The sequence below is a fragment of the Hoplias malabaricus genome, chromosome X2 (genome assembly GCF_029633855.1).
Source record: "Hoplias malabaricus isolate fHopMal1 chromosome X2, fHopMal1.hap1, whole genome shotgun sequence".
In the NCBI taxonomy this organism is placed as follows: domain Eukaryota; kingdom Metazoa; phylum Chordata; class Actinopteri; order Characiformes; family Erythrinidae; genus Hoplias; species Hoplias malabaricus.
In genome coordinates, this window is record NC_089819.1 from 5,949,516 (window position 1) to 5,975,262 (window position 25,747).

General features: G+C 39.1%; 1 protein-coding gene across 1 annotated transcript; it reads left to right on the plus strand.

Moving 5' to 3' along the window:
- Positions 1 to 577: 577 nt before the first annotated feature.
- On the plus strand, positions 578 to 17,096 carry LOC136677113 (vacuolar protein sorting-associated protein 37B-like). Its single transcript, XM_066654530.1, has 4 exons — positions 578 to 995; positions 7,113 to 7,284; positions 11,623 to 11,705; positions 12,391 to 17,096. The coding sequence occupies exons 1-4, from the start codon at positions 891 to 893 to the stop codon at positions 12,859 to 12,861; spliced, it is 831 nt and encodes a 276-aa protein (XP_066510627.1). The 5' UTR covers positions 578 to 890; the 3' UTR covers positions 12,862 to 17,096.
- The last annotated feature ends 8,651 nt before the right edge of the window (positions 17,097 to 25,747 follow it).

Sequence of the window (25,747 nt, forward strand, 5' to 3'; positions counted from 1 at the left end):
ATTTTATTTTAATGATAAAAATTTAAGGTTTTAAAATACTTGCAAGCCTGGGGCTTGATTCTAAATAACCTCACCATTTCAAGAGGCTCAAGATGTGCCAGAGCTCCACAAGTCACTTGATGCGGAACATGAAAGTTACTGCCCTCTTGTACCATAGGTCCAGGGTTCAAACCCCGTGCTGGAGTTATAAAAAGGGATTATGAATACCTTGGCAACCCTATAGACAGAAGCAGTTGCAAAAGTGAGTTAAACTGAAAAACAAGTCTTTCAATATTCATATTAATATTGCTAAAGCTGGATCAATAAATCAGAAGTTTAAAAAAAGTGTAGTGCTTTACCTAGGAACCAGAAGACCTGGATTTGAATCCATTGGCTTGTTTTGTTTCATGTTTGATTGCATATTGAACCCAATTCAAATGGCATAAAGAAAGCACAAAAATCTCGTGCAACCTGTTAGTCGTCGACTTTGTAACTCAACCGACGACATTTCTAACGGGTCACTTCACTAACTCAATCAGCGGGTGGATTTGAATCTAGGTCTTTGCCATAAAAAGAAGCACACTTTGACTGGATAAAATCAACTACATTATTTTTGGAATAAAATACATATCTTGAAAGTACAAAACATGTTTTAGGTGAAATGTACTGTTCATTGCGATTAGGAACAGCACCAAAAATAATGACTGCCCCAAACTCCAAGGTCCAATGGAAGTGCACTTAGTAGGCAGCACGTTCACAGATTGGAACACAGCCTATATTGCACTCTTCCGTCTTGAGAAATTAGGCTGCCTTTGCTTGTGTGTTTGTTTTTTGTTGTTCCTCTCGGCACTGTGTGGGGAGCTGGGCAGAAGGCCGGAGAGGAGTCGAGGAAGAGGGACAGGTTGCCAGAAATGGCTCGGTTCGGAAACGTATTGAGTAGCTTTTCCATCGCTCAGCTGATGGAATTGCTCGAAGACGACGACAAACTCAACGCCATCGTCGAGGAAACCGAGGAGGTGAGTAAAAAGTTAGCTTTCTTATTCCATTTTTCGCATTTTACTTTAACTGATGCGGTTGCGTAAAACTAATACACGAAAACACTTAAAACTGTTCCCCGTCACGGAGAGGTTGTAAGAAGAACACGAGGACACGTGAGAAAACGGTTTAAACTTGACAGGTTTACGACTCTTTTCCGAGAACACTCGACTTCTTCAACAAAAAGCTAATAATAATAATAATAATAATTATTATTATTATTATTTTACAATATTTAACAGGAACTATGTACGCTTTCAATCGATTAAGCTAAACATTCGTAACCGTCTCAGGTCACGGTTTCGCGGTTTAACCGTTGAGTAAAACTCACACGAACCCAACTCTAATAGTGCTCCAGAATTCCGTTAACCCCCCCCCCCCTCCTCCTCCCCCAAAATCCATAGATTTTGTGCTGTCCTGAACCAATTTCCTCAAACATGAACACACATAAGCACGAATCCTAACCCTGTAATAATATTTCACCAGCCCCAAGCATTCACCCATTCGTTATTGTTGAAATGTGGTAATTGATTACAGAAATGTTTGGTATTTCACACTGTGTTGGTGCATTTGGCCAGTGCCATAAGACTGTTCTCTGGAATGGCGTTGTTCAGTAGACAGGGTTAACGAAACCTCCACTAAAAATCAGGTTTTCAGTCTTGTTAAAACATACTGTGAATGTCTGTTTTGAAACTGCCGTGTTCAAAGACCTTATAAAGTTTCCTTATGGCTGAAACCTAACCAATTCCATCAACTTGTGGGGTCTGGCTTTCTGTGAATAATAAGATGTCTTTAGTGGTTTAATCAGTGACCAGAGTGGGATTGTAAGTTCTTTGGCTGTAGTGTTTTTTGAGACATTTTGAATAAAATAAGGAAGAATGTTTTGACAATTAAAGATCTAAGCCAATAACAAACTGTTTAGCAGATTTCTTTTTGGTTTAAAAGCTGAACTCATAACTGGGTAGTACATATAATGGAAAAAGTGCATTATTTTTAATGTAAAAATACACAGTTGGTGGTAAAATATGGAATCATTTTCTCTATGAAGGTGCCTACATAAAATGTCAGAGTAAACAGAGTGTTGTCAATTTGGCTCTGCTGCATTGCCATGGGTTCTGGTTTCAATTACCAGGAACTGGGAGTGGAATCTCTTACCTGAGTCTCAGGTGGGGATGAGTCATTGTTCCGGTTCAATTTATGCTGAGTCATTTTTTGCAAAACAGACACAAAGTGCTAGACTCCATGTGTTTGCAGCTTTTGAGTCTGACTGACGTGACTTCCAGATTCAGCAGCTGGATATCTTGTGTTCACATCCTTCTTTCTCAGCAAGTTTTTTAAAATTAATTAATTAATGTATTTATTTATTAATTAAATATATACCAGTCATGACCCTGTGTAATCTGAGAGATCAGTATAGGAGCAAATCAAAGCATATTATTCATCCATCCATCCATTATCTGTAACCCCTTATCCAATTCAGGGTCGCGGGGGGTCCAGAGCCTACCTAGAATCATTGGCGCAAGGCGGGAATACACCCTGGAGGGGGCGCCAGTCCTTCACAGGGCAACACAGACACACACACATTCACTCACACACTCACACCTACAGACACTTTCGAGTCGCCAATCCACCTGCAACGTGTGTTTTTGGACTGTGGGAGGAAACCGGAGCACCCGGAGGAAACCCACGCGGACCCGGGGAGAACACACCAACTCCTCACAGACAGTCACCCGGAGCGGGAATCGAACCCACAACCTCCAGGCCCCTGGAGCTGTGTGACTGCGACACTACCTGCTGCGCCACCGTGCCGCCCTAGCATATTATTCACCACATGTAAAATATAAAAACAATACATATTCACACAGATCACATAGTGACCTATGAGGTATTCACATAGAGAAATGCCAAATTTCCACTGGAACAGAAAATATGCACCAGTAAATAGACTGTGTGTCTATACCACAGTCATAATCACATCATGTGACATAATATATAAAAACTGGTTATACTTTATAAAAATATAAGACAGGTAAGTATACATTTCTGTTCTTTTGTGTAGTAATATGAGTAAATTGCAGTCTTTTTAGGAAAAGTTGTTGGCTGAGCAAGTGTAATTTGGGGGGTATATATATATATATATTTATTTATTTAAAGAATTATATTGTTTATAAGTATGTACTGAGCGGTACTCTCTATGGAACTAAAAATACTCAGCAATAAATGAGCAGATATTCACAATTGAATGTCTTTGATTAAGAATGTGTTCTGAAAAGACCTGCTCCTCTACTATCACTGATATTTCTGCTCTTGCCAAATATAGCAGCTGCTGAACTCTTAGGGGTCGTGTTACACTCACAGTGAATAGAGCTTTATTTAATGTTTACAGCTTGTTTGACGTCTGTGTTAAGAATAAGTCAGTGGACCCAGTATGAACAGGCCCAGACTCGTAATCTATGGAAAATGTTTGATGTGCCTTGCCACAGTAGCTTGTATTAAGATAGACTGAATGGAAAGAGTGTAAGCGGCTGCTTATCAGAGATTTGATTAGCTTTTATTTTCTCTGAACATTGGCACTTAAAGGTGACCTTTCTGGCGGTGTTTCTCTCTTATATTTCAGTATTAGGCCTACTTATTTTCCTTAAAAAACAATTGCTTATAATGACCCTATACAAAAAAGTATTATTTAATACCTTTATTAAAATTGAAAAGAACGTTGACATATCTCCTTTCGGGGTGACTCCTTTTGTAAGGGTATTGTACACCAGCTGATAGATAAAGACCCAGTTTCTGTCACTCTTGAGTGAGTAATGTAGTAAATGTAAATGCAGCGTCATCTGTGAATGTAATGCCTTCTGTGTTCAGTCTTTGCTAGAAATTGGCAGTGTCCATGATTCACACCAACTTCCCCAAGCCACACACTTGGCAGACAGTGTGTTAAAAGCTCTGCGGAACCTTTGGAGAGAAGTTGGCCGTATGTGGTTTCCAACCACCCCCCTCCCTTTTCCTAATAACAATAGAAAAAAAATGGAAATAGGTCTCACTTCCTTATGGGAGCCAGGATTGTGTCATCATAAACTGATGTGTAAAACTGTGTCTCAGAGTTACCCTTTTGTTTCTGGACACACTCAAAAAAACAAAGAGTTACAGACAAAATTGTGTTTTGAAGCCACGATTGCTTTAGGACTCAGCCCAGTCTTGTTGTCTTCTATTAAAGCAATAGTTCCCATTTTTCTGTTTACTCCCCAGTTGCATTCAGTTAGCCAAGACATGTTTGGTGGCTAAAGCTTTCATTCTTGTGCAGTTTTGTGCTGTACTAATTTGAGGTCTATGTTGCATCTTGCCATCTGTTTGGAGTTGTTGAAGTATGTTCATATTAATGTTTTAAAGAAGTAAATTAAAAAGAAGTCTCTACCTCAACACTAGTGAGAAATCTTGGAGTAATTTTTGATTCTACATTATCATTTGAAACACACATTAACAACACATGTAGGACAGCCTCCATCTTAAAAATATTTCTAGGATTCGCCCTTTTCTGTCTTTCACTGCTGCCGAGACCATAGTCCATGCATTTGTAACTTCCAGACTCAACTACTGCAGTGCTCTGTTGTGTGACCTCCCTTCTCGGGCTTTGAGCAGGCTGCAGTATGTGCAGAATTCTGCTGCTAGAGTGCTGACCCATACAAGATCATTGGGAGCATATTACTTCAGTCCTAAGTCGTCTTCATTGGCTCCCAGTGAAGTACCGTATGCAGTACAAATTGCTTGTGTTGGTGTTTAAATCCTTGCACGACCTTGCCCTTTCTTATCTAAGTAGTTTACTTCAATCATACTCTCCAGTGCGTACTCTTCGGTCCACAAGCCTCCAATTGCTTGAGGTCATACATTTTAAGCTAAGCACCATTGGAAATTTGTGTTTTGTGTTGCGGGTCCAAAGCTGTGGAATAGTGTTCCTGATGAACTGCGAGCTTGTTCATCTGTAGATGTTTTAAAAACCAGACTCAAAACTCATCTTTTTAAACTAGCATATGGATGATATTATGTGTATGTCTTTATGGTTATGTATGTATATTTACCTTTTATTTTTTCTTTTATTATCTATTGTACATGGTCCTTGAGTCTCTTGAAAGGCGTTTTCAAAATATATATATAATATTATTATTATTATTATTATTATTAATTAACATCGCTAAAAATGTATTAAGCAGCAAGAATAATGTTTGTTCTTTTATCTACTTTTGTCGCTATAGTGTTTAGATGATGTACTGGCAATTTTTGTCGTTTATTTTTACAATACACACATGGTGTGTATAAACATATAATGTTTTTGATAACATGAATTGACAGATGCAGCATGAAAAACCCAGTGATAAGTTTTTAATTTCAAATGAAAGCATTTTGATAAAAATGTATAGTTAACTTATTTTTGGCAGTAAATACATTACTGCTCCCAACATATGGTTATTTGATAATTTTATATTTAGTTATGTTCATTTATTGAGGCTACATCTACAAGATGTTTAGGAAAACATTCATAAATATCAGGTGTTTGATTTGAGTGAGGAGGCATGCTCGTGTTCAAACAATGTACATGTGCCTCCTCACTGCTTTGAAAGTTTACCTTATTGTTTTACCAAACAGCCTTAAATTTTGAAACCCTATAAGGCTTGAATATATGTGAGTACATACAGCACAGTCTTCTTCTAGTCTTCTCCAGCAACAATGTCAAATCATCAATATAAACTTTAAACTTCCAAAGCAGGCCACAAAAAACATCCAGAAGCTAGGTGATGCTAATGCTGCCCTCAGTGCCACAATGCTACAGTCTTTGATGTACTTTCCGGAAAAACAACATTTTTGGGAAAATTGATTAATTATTCTGAAGTAGCGTATGTATGGCAAGAACTAAAGAACTTAGACCACAGTTGAGTTGTATGCCAGACTACAAAGCTCTGTGAAATATTGATGTGTTATATAAATAATAGGCCTATGTTATTAATGTGTATATATATGCGCACAAGTGTTTCTGTTTTTCTATTTGGGAACAATAATTTTTCTTTACGATATTTGTCTGTTTATGAATCATTCCAAGTCTAAACGAAATAAAAGTTGATTCCAGATCAATCAGGAATGAATGCTGTAACCCTAACCCCAACCCTAGATTTGTATGATGGAGTATAAGCTGAATGTGAGAAGCAGTCAAAACCGAACTGAACTTGGTTATATGCACAATCAGGATTCCAAATCCAGTTCCTTTTACACTGTGAAGCTTTTATTAGCACTCTGAAAAGGCCAGATAAGGCAGGGAAAAGTTCAGTTCAGGGAGACTCTGAGTGATACAAACCATTTATATTTGAAGAATAAAATCAGTTACTTTATGCACAGTTGTTTTTATGCCTGTCTACTATGGTTGTTCTGTAGTAGAGCCAGCCAAATGTCTTTTACACAGTTAATAAAATAAGCAGTTATAAAATTAAACAAGGTCATCAGCTGTTTCTGACCAATGACTCTCTGTTCTACCGCTATTCTTATAAATATCCTCTAACTGCACAAGGAAATAAAGTTCTATTTCTTGTGTTGATATATATGTGTTAATGAAACATGCAGTTTGTCGAGGGCTTTTTTTTTTTAATGCAAACATTTTAGAGCAATTTTTAACAAATAGAGCCTGAAAAGTGCAACAGTGTGGAAGGAATCCAATGTCTGAATTTAATGGCAGTCAGTCATTTTTACAACTAGGAAGTAGCCAGCAGCATTTATGAAAGTGAATTGTGGTTCTCAAGAAACGAAGAATCAAATTTTTATTCAAACTGCTTTTTAGTACATGAATGAACCAGTTAATATTTCACAGTGTGTCCCCATTTTAGGGGAGCCATGTTTAAGACAAGATTTAGTGCATCTTGTGATTCAAAATTTGACATTTTTGTCAGATATATCCTATTGTCTTCATTCATTCATTGTCTGAAACCGCTTATCCAATTCAGGGTCACAGTGGGTCTGGAGCCTACCCAGAATCACTGGGCGCAAGGTGGGAACACACTCTGGAAAGGGCCCTGTTGCTTTCAATTAAAACATAATTGTGTGTATTTCTCTATCTCCAGGTGAAGGAGGTGAAGCAGAGTAAGGAAATGACCCTGGCCAGTAACCGGAGCTTGGCTGAGCAGAACCTCCAGCTGCAGCCCGGACTGGACCTTCAGAAGAATGAGCTTACCAAGTGCTACCGCTCTCTGCAGGACATATTTGAGGTCTACCAGCTCCACAAATCCACACTAGGTGACGTAAGACTTCACAGACTAAGCTTGGGATGTGTGATCTGATCTTACAAATCAAATTCAGGGCTAATCAATGCATAATTTATTGGAATAATATTAGATATATTGAACCCGGCCCAATTCAGATACTTCATAAGGCAGCACTCTACTGGGAGAAATGGTAGAAATTTATAAAAAAAAAAAAAATAAAACTAGTAATATGTATCAAATTTCAACAGAACAGCATGTTCAGGTACACTCACATATAAAGGAGTTTTTCAAAACTTAACATCTTTAGTAGCTAGACACCCGTCCACCTTGTTACACCTAAAAAAAAAAAAAGAAAAAAAGTCTAAACTGAATATTTGAAAATGTTTATGTTCTCTGTAAAAATTACACCACTCCCACAGGTGGGGCACATTTTACATGTGTAGTGTACTTCTGAAACTTCTTAAGCAACAAACTCCCCTTCTAGAAAATTTGAATTCTGTCTGTCCATTCACCTCTGCTTCAACCAAGAAAAACAAGGGCAGAGAGAGAGAGATTCTGTGATGTCAGAACTTGAAAAACCAGAAGAACTCATCATTCCTTGGCTTAAATAGGTGAATAACAACAGGTGGAGTCTGATGATTCTCTTCTCTCTCTCTCTCTCTCTCTCTCTCTCTCTCTCTCTCTCTCTTTCTCTTTCTCTTTTGTTTTGTTTTATCTTGGTCGAAGCAGAAATGAAGACATTAGCAGATGGTAGAAGGGAAGGTTCCGTCAGCTGATCAGGATCCATCGCCAAGCAGAGATCAGATTGCAGGGAACTGTATCTCTTTGACACACCCTGCTACATGTGTTAGTTTTTGTGTTTACATATTATATAGGCAGGTTTGGTCAGTGAAGTCACCGGAAATCTTTTCTTCGTACCTTTATCAGTTTCAAGAGGATTAACAAACAAAAGAATCTTATTTTTATTGCACTTTACAAAATATCTAGCAACAAAATGTATTTATTTATATTTGATTAACTTAGGACATTTACATTTGTTGTACTTGATGTGATGGTCCTAATGCTGTATAAAAACTAATCCATGTGTTTGGACTGAATGAAATGCTGTTACTGATTAGAGCATGTGACCCAACGGTTGCCAGGTAACAATCTCAAAAATATCACACTAACACAGCTTTGCGGCTAATCACAGGTCCTGAGAGCAGGACGAATTCGCTTTGGGCTTTACGTTTGTACCAAATAAAAAAACGTGCAAGACCGGTTTGAACGATGTGATGGTTAATTTGAAAGTGTGTGTTGCTGGTTTGAACAGTAACATTTAAGTTCCTTATGTATATATAAATAAATCCTTTCTAACGTTGCCACTGTCTTCAGACTTCTATGCATCCTGTACGTTGTCGTTGATGTTAAGTATGGTGTTACATCTGTGTCAGCAGAGATATGCAGCAGGAATTTTTTTGTTTTTGTTTTTTGAGAATCAAGGGCAGGGCTGTGAGAAGCGAGGTATTACATTACAAATATTCTGCTCTTGAGGGCGCTGTTGTTGAGATAGATTTTTATTTATTTATTTTTTTTAACGTTATGTTCGTTTTGCTCGGTTTACTAAAGCTGAAGGCAGAGCAAACATGGCAGCAGTGGTGGAAGTGGCGATTCAATACATAATGTTACTTATACTACAAAGAGGAAAAAAGAGACAGCAGTTTAAGACAGTGGTGGTCTGTTAGGATGTTAAATACTTCATGACATGGAGATGGAGAATTATTTTCACTTGTTTTACCACAGATCGGGTTTTGGTTGAACTTTCAGCTGCGCTGTCCCCATGGTTCCCAGTGAAACTGCTCTGTTCCATTCATATCCCTAAGCATTCCAAGAACATCCACAAATATGGATGAAATGAACGCAGATTATGGACAGAAGGCTTCATGAATTTGCCTATTTAATTTTGTGCATAAATGAGCCTTCAAAGGGAAGATCAATTTTCAGTACTGAACTACAATACACTCTTAAAAATAAAGGTGCTACAAAAGGTTCCTTGAGCGATGCCATAGGAGAACCAATTCTGGTTCCATAAAAGACCACTTTTGTTTAAGAAATGCATGTGTGAAGAACCTTTGAAAGGTTTAAAAATCCATCACTTGGTCTTAAAGTTCTTTACCCATTTAACATATTAGCAAAAATGTTTCTTTATGGAACCAAATGTGGTTCTTATATGGCTCTAAGAACATTTTGTACCACCTTTATTTTTAAGAGTGTATGTGTGTAAAAAAATCTGTATGCCATAAAATAGCATGAAATGAGACTTCTCTGGAGTAGCTGCACATGAATGTAAAGTTAATAAAATGTTTGTTAATTTGTTGTTTGTTTTGGAATATGTTTGCCCTCTGAAACCCCTCGAGTAATATTTTGTTTGCCAAAAGTAAACCGCTGCGGCAGATTGTGATGTTATGTACGGTCAAAGCAAGGTCAGTGTGTGCTGTGTGTGTTTGTGTCGGTGAAATGTAGGTAACCCACTTTCCCAGGCCTCCAGCTTGAATGTGCTGTCACACACATGCTAATGTGAGCATCTGGCTGGACTGTCTAGCACAGCAAAATAACGGAGAGTCAAAAGTGAACAGTCCTAATATTTTTAAACCTTTGGTATATTATTGCCCAGAAGTATGTCTTATTATAGTTGTTCACACCTTGCATTAGAATATGTCTGGATTATATCTAGAATATAAAGAGTTAGTGGCTTATTCTGATATCACTTTCAGACCACTACTGGAGCAGCTTCACATGAACCTAATACTAGAATGATTCATGCTAGAGGGGTATGAATCCCAACAGGAGTTGAATTGTGGTCAGAACTGGTAGTCTAACGTCAGTACCTGATCACACTAATGTTTACATGACTGAATGACATCAAATTCTCACAATGTTCCAACATCTAGTGTAAGGTTTTCCCACAAGAGTACACTGTTACTGCAGCAAAGGGGGATAAGCACTGTATCAAACACTTCATGTTCGAAGGAAAATTGATAGAACAAGTGTTTAAAATGTGTGGGACAGTCTAGCTGATAAAGTGTGTTTCTTTGAGTTGAGACTGTGGCTGTGCAAAGGCAGAAGCAGAAATAGGAAAGGAAGACCATTTGCCTTCTCATACAGTGTCTCTCTCTGTCTGTCTGTCTCTCTTTCACACTCAGACACACAAGCACATTGTGGTTTGGTTACAGGCAAATGGTTGTCCCATGATGCCTCAGTGTGAGGGCAGTGCTGTGTTTGTGTAGCTGTAGGAGAATGGAGCTTTGTGTGAGTGGGGAACTCCTCAGAGCAGAGGTGGAGTTGGTGGGGGTGGGGGGAGAGAGTGAGAAAAACTGAAGTGTCATGCTTAGGTAATCCTTTATATCCCACACATTTCCAGGAAAAGGTTTTTCCATTCCGTGTGGTCACTGTCTGAATACAAAGCCAAGCTAACGAAGGTGAATCGTGCAGTAGTTTGAAACTCATCTTTGAGTTTGATTGACCAGGGCCTTACTAATATTAAGTTTCGCCGTGTTATTACTGCTACCAGTTTTGGAGAGCCCGAAGTTATGGGTTCGCACATAGTTAAGTGTGTTGACTTAATAGTTAATATCTCAAGCAGCTGGGAAATCCCTTCCAAGGCTCTCTGGGATAGTGGGATAAATTAAATTCTGTCTGGGAGAGGAGCAGAAGAAGGGTCTTTGACCTTGTTTTTTTTAAGCCTTCCAGTTGTTATGCACACAAGATCAGTTTATGGAACTTATGGTTATAATTTGCATGCTTCCAGAAGAGGAAACGTCTAATTCTAACTATTTACGGCACAGCCCATAGATTTCATGCATTTCTGGTGGTATGGCTACCATACATTTCTGGTTTCACTGCAACTTCCCCCTCAGTCACACCCAAAGCCAATGGCAGACACTCAAATCTGTGAGGAAGAATTCTTGTCTGGGACCAAATTCCACTGTAAACCAGGCTGTGTGTGGTGGTGGAAGGTGGATGTGCTACTACGGGAAAGGTTTTAGACATTTGCAAAACATAAGGACCTGATCTTCCCACAAGAATTCCAAGCCAAAATATGCAGTAGTATTTATGATTAAAATGCTGGAACCCAATGTAAGCTAAATTTTATTTTAGTTATACTTATGTAACAAGCTGGTGGTTTTTAATATGGTGTCAAAACCTGCAGTGGAATTCTTTGATTATGTTTGTAACATAAATATATGAAACTCACCTGAACAGAGATAATACATTTCTTAAAACTGGCATATCAGTTTTGACCAGTTTTTTTTTTACCAAAGTTTATGGTTCATCTCTATTTTCTAATAATAATCTTTTAGTAACATTCACTCTCTTCTCCTGCTCACAGACCATAAGTCCGGCACCAGCTCATTGGACACTCTTCTTGCACTGTTGCAAACGGAAGGAGCCAAAATTGAAGAGGAAACAGAGGTACCACAGTCATACTTCACTAACCACAAGAGCCTGGCAGGGGATAAGAAACACTACCACTGCTCAAATTTCTTATCATTAAATAAGCACAAAAAATGACAGACAGAAGGCTGTGTAACAGTCAAGGGGAAGCTGGTTTTGGCCGTTAATCTCTTTGTTTTTGGCAGCTGGTCTCAACAGTAACTTGTTAAGTCACACGTGGCCACTGTCCATAAGCCTCTAAAGCTGTGTGTGATGTTGCAAATTGTCATTCTCACTCATGGTCTGTAATCTCTTTGATTTTCCTATTGTCATTAATCATCTGATGGACATGCATAAGCTCCTTATCTTTGTTTTTACTTATGTAAAATATAATTATTATTATTATTATTAAAGGGAAATGTCATGTTTTTATGATTGGAACATTGAGAGGGGATTGATGTGAAGTGGGTCATTGTAGGCTAACTTGCAGACATTTACAGGGGTGATAGGAAATGTGGGTGTGGTTTCACCAGCACTAATTTAGGCATTTTATTGACTATCCAAAAATCTACATTTTGTATGTCGTGTCGATAGTAGTGAAATTGTGCTTAATCAAAATTAGGCATTTTTTGTCTATGATTTTTTTAAAACACTTTGAATGTCTTTGTGTACATCTCTCTTAACCTCTCCTCAACGCATATCTCTCTCTCTCTCTCAATAAAAGAACATGGCCGACTCATTCCTTAATGGTGACATGACTCTTGATGCTTTCATCGATGAATACCAGAGCAAGCGAAAACTGGCTCACCTTCGCCGGGTGAAGATTGAGAAGCTCCAGGAGATGGTGATGAAGTCCCCCGAGCTTCTGCAGGCTGTGATCCGTCCAGCGGCAGAACCGTCCCCCATACCTGCCCCAGTTCAGAGAGAAATCAACGGGTCTCTGGCCCCTGTTCCCCAACCCAGACGAGCACCTCCACTGCCTCCAATCAAAAGCAACCAGGCAGCCCCTCTGCCTACACCTCCACCTGTTTTCTCCCCCCTTGCAGCCCCCTATCCTCCCATCCCACCAAGAGTTGGGCAGCCTCTACCAAATCTCAACCTTGTATATCCCGATTGTATGCCCCAATATCCCCCTCCAGTCCCTCAGAGACAGGCACCTCGTTTAGCCCCTCAACCAGGCTTCATCGTACAGTGATCTAGAGACTTTTCTATCCAAGTTGAAGGAACAATAAAAGCACTGGACAAAAGCCTGAATGAACCTTCCTCGAGGTCCTCCAGCCAACACTTGGTGGAATCATGTGCATCATAAATGCTATAAAAAAATACTAGTCTAGTCATTTCTGCAATTGAAAACAGCAATATCTGCAGTGGGACCTTATTACTTCCTCCTAATGTTGCACTTTAGACTTCTGTCAGTTGGAGTCAAATCTGACATGGCTGGTTACACTACTTAACCCCTGATGTTTGATTTTTACATTGAATCACTCCAGCCCTTTTTTTTTCTTTGTTTTGCATCAGAAATCTTGGATGTGAGGTTTTTACCAGTTATCCACTCCAATGCAGTAGAAGACCCAGTTTGGTAGTCATTAGTGGAAAATAACTTGACATGCTGGGTCACCACTTTTTGTTTGCTCCAAACTCATACATTTCAATTTTTTTTAATGCTTCGTCACTTATTGTGATTATGAAGCCTATGCAAACAGAGTCCGAAATGTTGCTTAGACCTGCAACCAAAGACATATTTTAGTTGCGTGTATTGAGTTCTAGTCAAAAGGCTTGGGTGGAAGATGTAAAACTGTTACATCTATTAGAACTGTGATTATGGGATGCCTCAAGGTTGAGACTGAAAGGTGATGGTGACTTGGTGATTAAGATTACCCTACACTGTGTGGCCAAAAGTTTGTGTGATTCCCACATTTCTTCTGAAAAGAAGTGTATAAGTAGATTGTTAATTTTGCCTTCGCTGGCATAACAGCTTCTCTTATTGAAGTCTTCTGGGAAGGCCTTATACTGAATATAGGAAGATTAGTTCTGGACCACAAATACCATTGCAACCCATCTCAAAAGTATCAGACGATGCTTCATCACTCCACACTACACTCTTCCATTGCTCCACAATCAGTGCAGGGGGAGCTGTATGCCCCTCTATCCAACATCACTGGATATTGTGAGCTAATTGATTATGTCTGGCTGTTCCAGAGTGCCCCATTCTACTAGCAATGGGTTTCTGAGGAGAAGACAAAAACTATGCGGACAGTTATTTGAAGTGTCTGCAGATTTTTGGCCAAATAGTATATGTCGGGTAAGTTGCTACGCTGTGTCATAATCAGTAGGGGGTGTGATGCTTAAAAAATAAATAAATAAATAACATAAAACAAAAAACATGGCTAACAACCTACTGCGGCTTTGCAGATTTGAACTTCTGCTTACTAATGGTGGAATGGCAGACTCTGTGTTCTTTCTTTACAGCTAATCTGATCTATATATTTTTTTTTTCTTTGCTGAAATACATATGAGTTGGAATCTTTTATTGTATTTTTCATATTTGCCTTTCCACCTTATATGATGCAGCAGTTAATGATAAATTCAAATAGGCTGTCAGCTTCTACTAGAAAATGACACTAAAAACGCTAGGAAATTTTAATCTTGTTGGAGCTAGGCCATACTTAATGAATGATTTGAGAATATATAGGAGGAGTAGTGGGACATAAGATTTGAAAGAATCACTTTAAGATGCTTGGCGTTTGCTTGCACTGTCTTTTGTTATTGTGACTAACACTGAAAATGAACCGGTCTGGCATGTTCGATTCTATTCAATTACTGGTAGATGTGTATCTGAGATACAAAGAGGGTTCGCTAGCAAAAGGTTATGTTTCCTAAAGTTCTAAATTGAATCTATGTATTAAAAAAAAATAGGAATATTAATATTGTTCAGTTTCACAATTTCTTGTCCATTTCAAGCTTTCCGTTGTGTACAGCAATATCACCATTGATTTCTAAGACTTTGTGGAAAAAAAAAAATAATGCTTTGGTTTGTTTATCAGTGAAACTGCTTCTCTAATGAATGGCGTTTGTAATCGACTTATGTCTAATGCCAAGTCCAACATATCTAATTATTCATAAACCAGTTTACTAACGTGTCATTCACAATGAAGGTGCTCTCTCTCCATGCCTTACTCCCACTGCTATTTAAGTCTTTATTTAAGACTATTTTTGACTCTGTTTTTATTGTCTTTTTCAAGAGGGAAATGAATGAGTAGCAGAAACCCAAGCTGATATTTCAGGTTTCCAGTTTAATTCATTCATTTTCTATAAGTGCTTCACCGGGAAATCACTGGGCGCAGAGCAGGAACACACCCTGGATCACAGGGCATCACACACTTTAATGGACAATAGCATGCGTTTTTCTGTTGTGGGAGGAAACTGGATCATCCAGAGGAAACCCACTTAGACACACCAAACTTCTCACAGAAAGTGACCCGGGTTTGAAACTACAACCCTATTACACTGGAGCTGTGAGACAGCAACACTACATGTCATGCCACAGTGCCTGTCCTGTGAACTGTTACATCGTATGCTAACTCCAGGTGAACACATGACTGCACATAACTAATGACCAATTAGAAAACAGCTCCAGACTTCACCTATATGGGTGAGTATCCTGGGTGTATAGACAGCTGTGTTGATTATAAGGAGGACACTCTGTTGTTGTTGTATTTTTTTTCTGTTTGTTGTTGCTTGCTTGCAGTTTGGACACAGTGTTTGGTCACTTGGTGCCTTCATGTATGACCACTGTGTTAACTATCACCAGTTCACACCTGCTCTTATTTCCCTTAAAGACATCTAGTGTTTTACCAACCTAATCACGATTGGTTGATTCAAAACATACAGTACAAGCTATTGGGAAAATATTCAATCATCAAACCTTAGGTTGAAGAAGAATTTAGCTGACTTGAGTAGTTTTCAGGCTATCTTTTTTGGACTATAAGTAAAATTTAAGATGCTGTTTCTGCAGTGCCTGGTTTACATATCTGGTTTAATATGAGGAATTAATAAAAATGTTTTTTTTTTTCTTTTTTTTAAACTTCCATGACTTCCAATATTCAAACATACTGACTGTTGGAATGCTAGACAAAAGTTAATAAAAACAGCCTTTGTAAAATGTTCTCCCTGATCTTTGTATTGCCCTTGTGAGAATATCAATGCTACAAACTGTTCTTAAATAGTAACAAGTCCAAAATACTCAGCATACAGCAACAGCCCAACGGCTTCTACTGCAATGGGAGTGCTTTTCTAAGTATGATATTACTAACTATTTAATTCTCAGAATTATGGTTGTTTGTACTAAAGTTGGCTTGTGTATTCCTGCAATCTGAATATGATCTTACAAGTGCTCTTAAACTTTGTACCTTCAGGAAAATCTATTAGATTAAAGCCATAAATCACAGCATATAGTTATACAAGTTAGGGTCAGGGAAATAGTTTGTAAATCTGATCTTTGATCGAAACACCACCTTAAATTTTAAACTGACATCCAACATATACTGAAGGAGCTGTTAATTGATATGCATTGACTATGTGCTGTTCTGTAACACCTCATCTTTAATAGGGGAGTGTAGTTGATTTTTTAAAATTGCATAATTTTGTTTTGAGTAGGTTAATGGTTCTTAACAGTGGAGAGTAAACAGGTCAGTGTGTACAACTATAGTATAATTATTACTTATGAACAAACCACCAGTGACTTTACATGTGCCTTCAGAGTTTTATATAGGATCTTGGTGATTTTTTATTATTATTATTTATTTATTTATTGTGTTTCTCTACATTGTACCCCTTGTGAAAGTACATTGACTATACGAGACATTTTCAGGCGTCAGTCAGTCTATTCTAAACCATTTCATGTAACTTTCTTTGAGGAGCTTCTACAAACCGGATTCCAAAAATGTCGGGACACTAAACAAGTTAGTACCCAAGGGTCAAGGTTCCAACACTGAATGTTTCTGACTCTTAGTTTCTCTACACTGTTAGAAAAACTCACTGTGGTGGTACCTTCAAGGGTACGTATTTGTACCTTTAATTAGGGGCCATAATGGTACCTTATTCTGTTATAATTGCAGATTTTAATATTTTGTTGATTTCATGTCCAGGACTTATAGTACGTTTTCTTATTTTACACAGTTCTATAATGAGAGATTACGAATATTCACCTTTCTTTCTGGAGAAGAGAATGTTATGTACCTTCAGGGAACACAACAGGACTCCAAAACCACTGTTGTACCTTTTTAAAGGTACTTTTAGTGACAATAATGTACCTCTACTGGACTGAGAGTGTAAAATGTGTTTCATTCTGAAGTATTGCCTCAACCATTGAATTGTGCAGCAATTTAGAAGAAAACCCACAAAGGTTTCTTCCAGCTACTTCTCAGCTCTTATTGAGTCTTAATCACAATTAAAAAAAAAAAAAAGTTTTACCTGGTGTTTTACTTGAATGCCTTTTTAGGTCGTTGTGTTTGCTTGTCCCTCAGAAGCCACCCTTTTTATTACACTTTAGGTCCAGCCTTGCTGACAACAGTCCATTAATGTACACTGTCTATATATTCTTGGTAATGGCTAGAAATGCTGAAACTGATCCATGTCTATTTTAAGGTTAAATAAATAGCATTCCAGTTATATTCACCCTGTATTGTTATTAAAACAAATCCTCCAGTTTGCACACAACACTTTTACTTCATAATGATAGTACAACACATGTTTATGTCACTCATTTAATATCACCATCATTCTTGTGACATTTCAAAATAAAGAGATGTTTTCCTATCTCTATAACTTTAATTCCAAATGTAAATAAATATTAAAAGGAAACTTAGTTTTCACAGAACAATTTCCCTTCAAAATTATAGTACACGGGCGGCACGGTGGCCCAACAGGTAGTGTCGCAGTCATACGGCTCCAGGGGCCTGGAGGTTGTGGGTTTGATTCCCGCTCCGGGTGCCTGTCTGTGAGGAGTTGGTGTGTTCTCCCCGTGTCCGCGTGGGTTTTCTCCGGGTGCTCCGGTTTCCTCCCACAGTCCAAAAACACACGTTGGTAGGTGGATTGGCGACTCAAAAAGTGTCCGTAGGTGTGTGTGAGTGAATGTGTGTGTGTGTCTGTGTTGCCCTGTGAAGGACTGGCACCCCCTCCAGGGTGTATTCAATGATTCCCCAGGGTGCGCCCAATGATTCCAGGTAGGCTCTGGACCCACCGTGACCCTGAACTGGATAAGGGTTACAGATAATGAATGAATGAATGAATTATAGTACACCACCTAATTGTTACTCACTTAATATCACGTCAGTCTTTAATTTAGTCCCATCTCTTTAACTTCAGTTCCAAATTGAGTTAGTTAATTTAGTTAAAAAAGGAGTGCTGCACTTTGCACAGAACAATTTCACTTTTTAAGAATAGTACACCACCTGATTATATCGCTCACTTAATATCATGTCATTATGATGTATGATTTCAAAATAAAAGCCCTTTTTATGTTGTCCCATCCCTGTCAATTGATTTCCAAATTTAGATCATTATTAAAAGGCATTCGTTAGTTTGCACAGAATAGTTTCACTTCATAATGATAGTACACCACCTGAATATGTCTCTCAATATCAAGTCATTATGGTTAGTTATGCCATAATAATAGCCATGTAAATGATAATTTCTCATTTGTATTTCCTCTATGTTTAAACTGTTATTAAATTGAATCCTCTTGTTATTACACACCAGTTTCACTTAATAATCATGATAATTAATTTGATTAATATCAAAACATTCTGGTTTTGTGTTTTAACATTGAAGTCTTCTAAAATTTGTCACCTCATTTAAACATAGTACAAAAGTAAGGAAATTTGTATTTGGTAGATTATTTCTTTATTGACAATTCTTCTTGGCAATAAATGGTATACCTATGAAAAGCCTGTTAATTTCCCTTTTAAATGGTGCCACTTTTTTTTAAGGAACACGCATTTGTGGGTTAAACAGTAGAGCTGAGTATGTGGGCTACTCCCATAAAGAATTAGCCAAATACTCTCTGCCATCATCACGTGGGGTGCCATGGGCTTTGGGAAACTAAAAATTCAAGTAACCACAGTTGAGGGAGCTTGCCACAGCACCCTTTCTGCTGGAGGTGGGATAGTGGGCTCCTGTTGTACATGTACATAACCGTGGCCAAGATGACATCTCATTCTCAAGCAAATTATTCAATAAAATCCAATTGGCCTGCTATTGTCATTTTTTATCAATTTACCACATTAAAATAAAATCTAACAAGGCTTTTGTGGACAGAATTAAAATGACAAAATCATGCAATACCTTTTATCGATTTTTTTTTTTTACATGACAGTAAGTGGCGTTCATGACTTCAGTAAGTGGATCCTTTACACTCCTTGTGCACTTGCTGGATCAGCCCAGTCTCCGTGTGCCTTTACCTCATGATTTACAAACTAAGCACTGTTCACTGCCACAGTTGAGTTACATGCAGAAGACATATTTTGCACAATAATAAATAAATTCAAATCTTTAATGTTGTTTTCACTAATCCCTGACAATCTTACGGGCATCAGTATCTGTAAGGAAAGCGCTGAAACACCCCAAACTTTCTTTGTTTATTCAGTAAAGTTACTGTCCTTTTAACACCCGAGCCCACCCACAACTGACGTCATGCAAGTCCTACCATCCTGTCTCTAAGTCCAGACACCCTGTGGAGAAAACTCATTTCAGCCGCTTGTACCCGCGATCTCATTCTTTCGGTCACTACGCAAAGCTCATGATCATAGGTGAGGGTTGGGAACCCCTCCACTTGAGGCAGGATCTCACTTCCAACCTGGAGAGAGCACTCCACCCTTTTCCTACTGAGTACCATGGACTCAGGCTGGGAGGTGCTGATTCTCATCCCTACCGCTTCACACTCAGCTGCAAACTGGTCCAGCAAGAGCTGTAGGTCACGGCTCGATGAAGCCAACAAGACCACATCATCCACAAAAAGCAGACATGGAATCCTGAGACCACCGAACCGGACACCTTTCTTTGGCTATGCCGGGAAATTCTGTCTATAAAAATTATGAACAGAACCGGTGACAATGGGCAGCCCTGACGGAGTCCTACTCCAACTGGAAACCAGTCGGACTTACTGCCAGCCATACGAACCAGGCTCCTGCTCTGTTTATACAGGAACTGGATAGCTCGTAGCACAGATCACAGATCCCCATACTCCCAGAGCACCACCTACAGAATATCCTGAGGGACACGGTCGAATGCCTTCTGCAGATCCACAAAACAAATGTAGACTGGTTGAGCAAACTCCAACGCACCCTCCAGGGTAAAGAGCTGGTCCTGTGTTTCACGACCGGGGTGGAATCCGCATTGTTCCTCCTGAATCCAAGGTACGACTATCAATCCATAGACCTTATCTGGAAGACTGAGGAGTGTGATCCCTCTATAGTTGGAACACACCCTCTGATCCCCCTTCTTAAACAGGGGAACCACCACCCCAGTCCAGAGGCAGTCCCCCAGATGTCCACGCGATATTACAAAGACGTGTCAGCCAGGACAGCCCCACAACATCCAGAGCCTTGAGGAACCCAGGGCAGACCTCATCCACCCCGGGGCCCTAACGCCAAGGAGTTTTCCTACTACCTCAGACACCTCAGACCCAGTGATAGATGAGCCCTCCCCGGGATCCCAAACTCAACTTCCTCTGTGGAAAACATGCTGGTGGGATTGAGAAGATCCTAGAAGTATTCCTTCCACTGCCTAATGACTTCCCCAGTCAAGGTCAACAACTCCCCACCACCACCATATACAGTGTTGGTGGAAAACTGCTTTCCCCTCCTAAGTTGCCTGATGGTTTTCCAGAAACTTCTTGGAGCCGACCGAAAGTCATTTTCCATGTCCTCACTGAACTCCTCCCACACCCGGGTTTTTGCCTCAGCGACAGCCAAAGCCGCAAGCTGCTTGGCTCTTCGGTACCTGTCAGCGGCCTCCAGAGTCCCTTGAGCCAACCAGACTCGATAGGACTTTCTTCAGCTTGACAGCCTCCCTTACCCGGGGTGTCCACCACTGAGTGCGGGGATTGCCACCACGACAGGCACTGACAACCTTGCAGCCACAGCTCCGTTCAGCTGCCTCAATAATGGAGGTCCGGAACATGGCCCATTTGGGCTCAATGTCACCGGCCTCCCCTGGGATGCAGTCGAAGCTCTGCCGGATGTGAGAGTTGAGGATCTTTCTGACAGGTTCCTCTGCCAAACGTTCCCAGCAAACCCTCAACCCATATTTAGGCCTGCCAGGTTTGTCCGGAATCCTCCCCTGCCATCTGATCCAACTCACTATTAGGTGGTGATTAGTTGACATCTCGGCACCTCTCTTCACCCAAGTGTCCAGAACATAAGCCTGCATGTCCGATGATACGACTATAAAGTCGATCATTGAAATGCGGCCTAGGGTATCCTGATGGCAGGTGTACTTGTGGACACCCTTATGCTCGAATATGGTGTTCGTAATGGATAAACTGTGATGGGCACAGAAATCGAACAACTGAACCACACTCGGGTTCATATCAGTGGGGCCGTTCCTCCCAATCACGCCCCTCCAGGTCTCACTGCCATTGTCCATGTGAGTGTTGAAGTCCCCCAGCAGAACAATGGAGTCCCCAGAATGAGTACTCTCCAGCACCCCATCTAGGGTCCCCAAGAAGGCCTGGTACTCTGAACTGCTGCATCAAAGCCCTTTTCCCAACACGAAGGTACAGGGAAATTACCCTTTCGTCCACAGGCACTAAGCCGGGGGGCTATGAGTAAGCCCACTCCTGCCTTGCGCCTCTCACCCTGGGCAACTCCAGAGTGAAAGAGCATCCAGCCCCTCTCATCCAGCAGCAACTGATGCCACCCGATCCACAATGTACCAGATCCGAATTACTACCTCTCCCACAGTTGTTGGGCCCATGGGAGAGTGGACCCATGTTGCTCCTTCGGGCTGCGTGTGGCCGGACCCCATGAGTGAAAGTCCGACCACCAGACACTCGCCAAGGAGCCCTTCCCCCAGGCCTGGCTCCAGGGTGGGGTCCCTGTAACCCTACTCCAGGCAAGGGACGCTGTGTCTGTTGTTCTAGTCATCAGGGTCTTATGGATCACTCTGTGTCTGGCCCGTCTCCTAGGACCAATTTGCCTTGGGAAACCCTACCAGGGGCTATTGCCCCCGACAATAGCTCATAGGCTCACACAGGCATGCAAAACCCTTCACCACGTCCAGGGAGGAGGATAACTACATTATAACATGGAAAAAGTGAAACAAAGTGCAGATCTCATTACCAACTAGGTAAAGCTCTTATACTTTAAAATGTTTAACATCTATTAACTGTTGTTCTGTATTTAAATATGCCACAAATTCTCAGTTCTAGCCCCTTGTTCTGCATATTTTAGTACTTTCACTTTTTACTTTAACTTTGATTGTTAATTAGAAGGTTTGCAGCAGGCATCAAGTGTGTCAGAGAAAACACCAGAATATGCATAGGAGATTGCGGGAAACCACATAAATACCAAAATACTTCACAAAGATATATTACTGCGACTGGAGAATTATTACAAAATGCTGCGCAACATAAAACTTTAAATAAATATTTAATTATGATTAACTTCAGTGACAATGCCATTTATCACAGTAAAAGATTATTTAATCAAACACTATTATATTACAACATTAAATGTGTAAAATAAAAACATAGATCATTTGTTGGGGAGTCTTGACATCTTTCCACGTATTCAGGCATGACATAGCTTTAGCAAAAAATACCTAAAAATCCCAAACAAGAAACAGAAAACTGATTAGTCACTTACAAATGTTTATTTAAATGTAACTCTCAAAATTTTAAACATATCCAAAATAATCATTATTTGTATGATATAATAACCCCAAATCATTATTATCCCCATGAAAATCAAGATTCTTTCATTTTCATAGCACCAAAAACACCACTGCAACACCCTAAGAAATAATTTTATCAATCAGAATACAGCTAACTAATATTGTAAGTGTGACTGACCAAAGTCACTGCAACACTGCCACCTGGCATTTACATTTGCAAATGCCTTCTTGGATTTTTGTCCACCCAAATCAAATGAAAAATGTTTGAATTATAATTTTAAATCTCTCTGCAAATGCAGACATTCACGTAGTCTCGCCTTTAAAGAGTCTCGAGGGAGAGTCTAGTACCTTTCACTACTTAATACGGCCAAGAACAGCCTACTACTCCAGGAAAAGAAATTTGACTGACATGCAAAATGACCAATCACAAGTAAGCTCTTTTAGCATGATGTATCGTAATGAATGCAAGATTACATTACATAAGATGTGTCAGTCTGTTCTTCCAGTAAAGCAAAGATGTTTGAAAAATAAATATACTGATGCAAACAAACAAACAAAAAAAAATATTAAAGCTTGTTAAAAAACTCTCAGTACTGTATTGACACTGTATAAATTCCCAGCACTTTATATCTGAAACCCTTCTTTAACGCTCTAAACTTTTCTTGTGTACAGAGTATAGCTCATCTGTTGATGCATATTCTATGATTGCCATCTAGAATCAGTTTCTGATCACAAAGCTGCTACTGTCCAGATGTTGTTGATCGGAGGAAATCTCCCAACCCACCAATGAGACTGATTTATGTAAAAACCTCAGTAACACCACTGTGACCGATACATTTCTAACAGTATCATAAACACTACTGTGAACATCATCACAAACACCACCTTCAACATGACCATTAACACCATTCTGAACACTACTATGAAACACATTCATCACCACTGTCAACACCATCATAAACATCAACACTGATATCAACACCACCATCAACCATGTAAATGTCACTGTGCTGAGAATGGAGAACCCATGGTAGTTTTTTCCACTGTCGGATGGGGTAGAGTGATAAATTGTGCAGCAAAAGTTGGGCTACAGTGAGTAACTGCAAATCTACAAAATAGCCACAAAGTAGCTACAAGAAATCTCTATGCACTACAAGTGGTGGTGTCATTACAGCAGGTGTATAAGTGAGGTCTTACAGTAGCTCTCAACATTACCTGCAGTAAAAGAAAGTGACATATTAATGCTCACATCAAAGTTATTTAAAATTATTTTAGCACAAAATAGGCTAATTCGGAATTTTATGACTACTGTAAAAGGAGGTTAATACTGACCAGATTCAAAGCTAAAAAACCCATGTAATACACAGTTCATAATTAAAGTGCTGCTTAATTAATATAATAGAAATATAAACTGTACTTATTTATTTGTAAAGTTTCGTTCATAATACATTTGCCCAAGGTTTGGTCAGAAATTGTTATATTTAAGGCATTTTGTATATTACATTTTAATATAATTTAGTTTTCTACAGTTTTTCTAGTTATTTTTGAAATTATTTGCAACTCATTTAATAAAATGCCTAATAATTAGTTTACTACAGATAAGTTACAACCTTTAGGGGTCTATACCATACTTTGAAACAGTTCTATTGGTCTATACTAATATCTCTAATGTCAACATAGCAGCTATTTTTTTAGTTTTATAACAGGCTAAAGAATGCCTGAAACATATTTATAAATGAGGATATAATGCATCTATCATGGAATTTTAAATTGTATTGATAATATATTAAATATATATTTTTAATTTTACATGATAATACTGAATTTCATTTAAGTGAAGCTGCTTATTAGCAGTATGCTAATATTACCAAGCTTTATTTTTTAATTTTTGCTTAGAGGTAAAAAAAAGTTCTTATGCACAACTTGTATATCTTTAGTACAAGTTGTAAACAACTAGTAAACAACTAATATATCTTTACTGACACACATTTACTGCTTTTAACTACTTTATACAGAAGTTCATACAGAGATATTATCATTGTTTCATATTAGCAATGAAGCTAGTTTTGGAAAGCCTTGATAGCTAATGTCAGGGTTCATACATTTTTTACCAAAAAAATTCCATGACTTTGAGGCAAATTTTGCTGACCATACATTCTCTGAAACATCTGTGTAGACATGAAAATTAAGATTATATTAACAATGAATGACAAGCCATATGGTTTTTGGTTTATATATTTATATATATATATATTGAAGTCACACTGATGCAGTGTTTTACAGAATTAAATGGGTTAAACCCTGAGAACTCCATTAACATAAGTAATTAACAAATAACTGGGAGATAATTGGAAAAATTATGTTGAAAAATAATTAAGTAAATAAAATTGTCCATTAATTTCACTTGACATTAACTTCAAAAGTCAGCAGAGTCAGAGGACTTCAGAACCTGCCCCAAACAAAGGAGTTCAAGGGTCTCTAGATCAGGTTTACGACTAATGGGAAGAGGGAATGCGAGACAGGCTGTGGGTTAGGTGCAGCGTTTGCAGTAATGCGGTCGCTATAGTGATCCGTCCTGTTAAATAGGGAGCTGAGCCATAAAACAAAGCTCACAATTTACCAGTCAATGTACGTCCCCACAATCAACTATGGAATCGCATTGAAAGCAGTTTGAGGTTCATCAGGCATTTGATAAGAACAACCCCTTTGTGCCCCTGCTGAAGTCTACCAAGCACGGGTAACTGGGAGAGGGCCCCAGGCTTGACCCAGGACATGCACCATGTTGTTGTATCTTTGAATGTGACGTCATGAGGCAGTTTGTCCTGTGGAAGCTGCATTAGTTTACATTAGTAAACTCAATGAAAAATACAAGACAAAAGCAAACGTTGATGCAAAAGAGTCATTTTGTATTGCCCCTGGATGCAGCAACTAATTCTACAGAGTAAAAGCACTTAAAAAAACCCAGTCCACTTTCATACCTTGCCTCTTAAATGTAGAAGTTGTCTGCCATTGGCTAGCTGTACTAAAGCGAAAGAATCCCCCACTTAGCTGCGATGCTTGGGTTTGCAGTGAGCATTTTGTACAGGAGGACCAAGTTATGGAGAGCGTTTTTTAAAATTCAGGTGTTCTTGTAGTTCGCCGGACCAATAAGCTGAAACCTGAGGCCTCTCCCTCGGTTTTCCTTACAA

Bases quoted from the DNA above. Each gene is read 5' to 3' on its own strand.
- LOC136677113 (XM_066654530.1), top strand. From the start codon at position 891: ATGGCTCGGTTCGGAAACGTATTGAGTAGCTTTTCCATCGCTCAGCTG. The intron at 996-7,112 runs GTGAGTAAAAAG...CTCTATCTCCAG, and splicing joins TCGTCGAGGAAACCGAGGAG to GTGAAGGAGGTGAAGCAGAG. The intron at 7,285-11,622 runs GTGACGTAAGAC...TCCTGCTCACAG, and splicing joins GCTCCACAAATCCACACTAG to ACCATAAGTCCGGCACCAGC.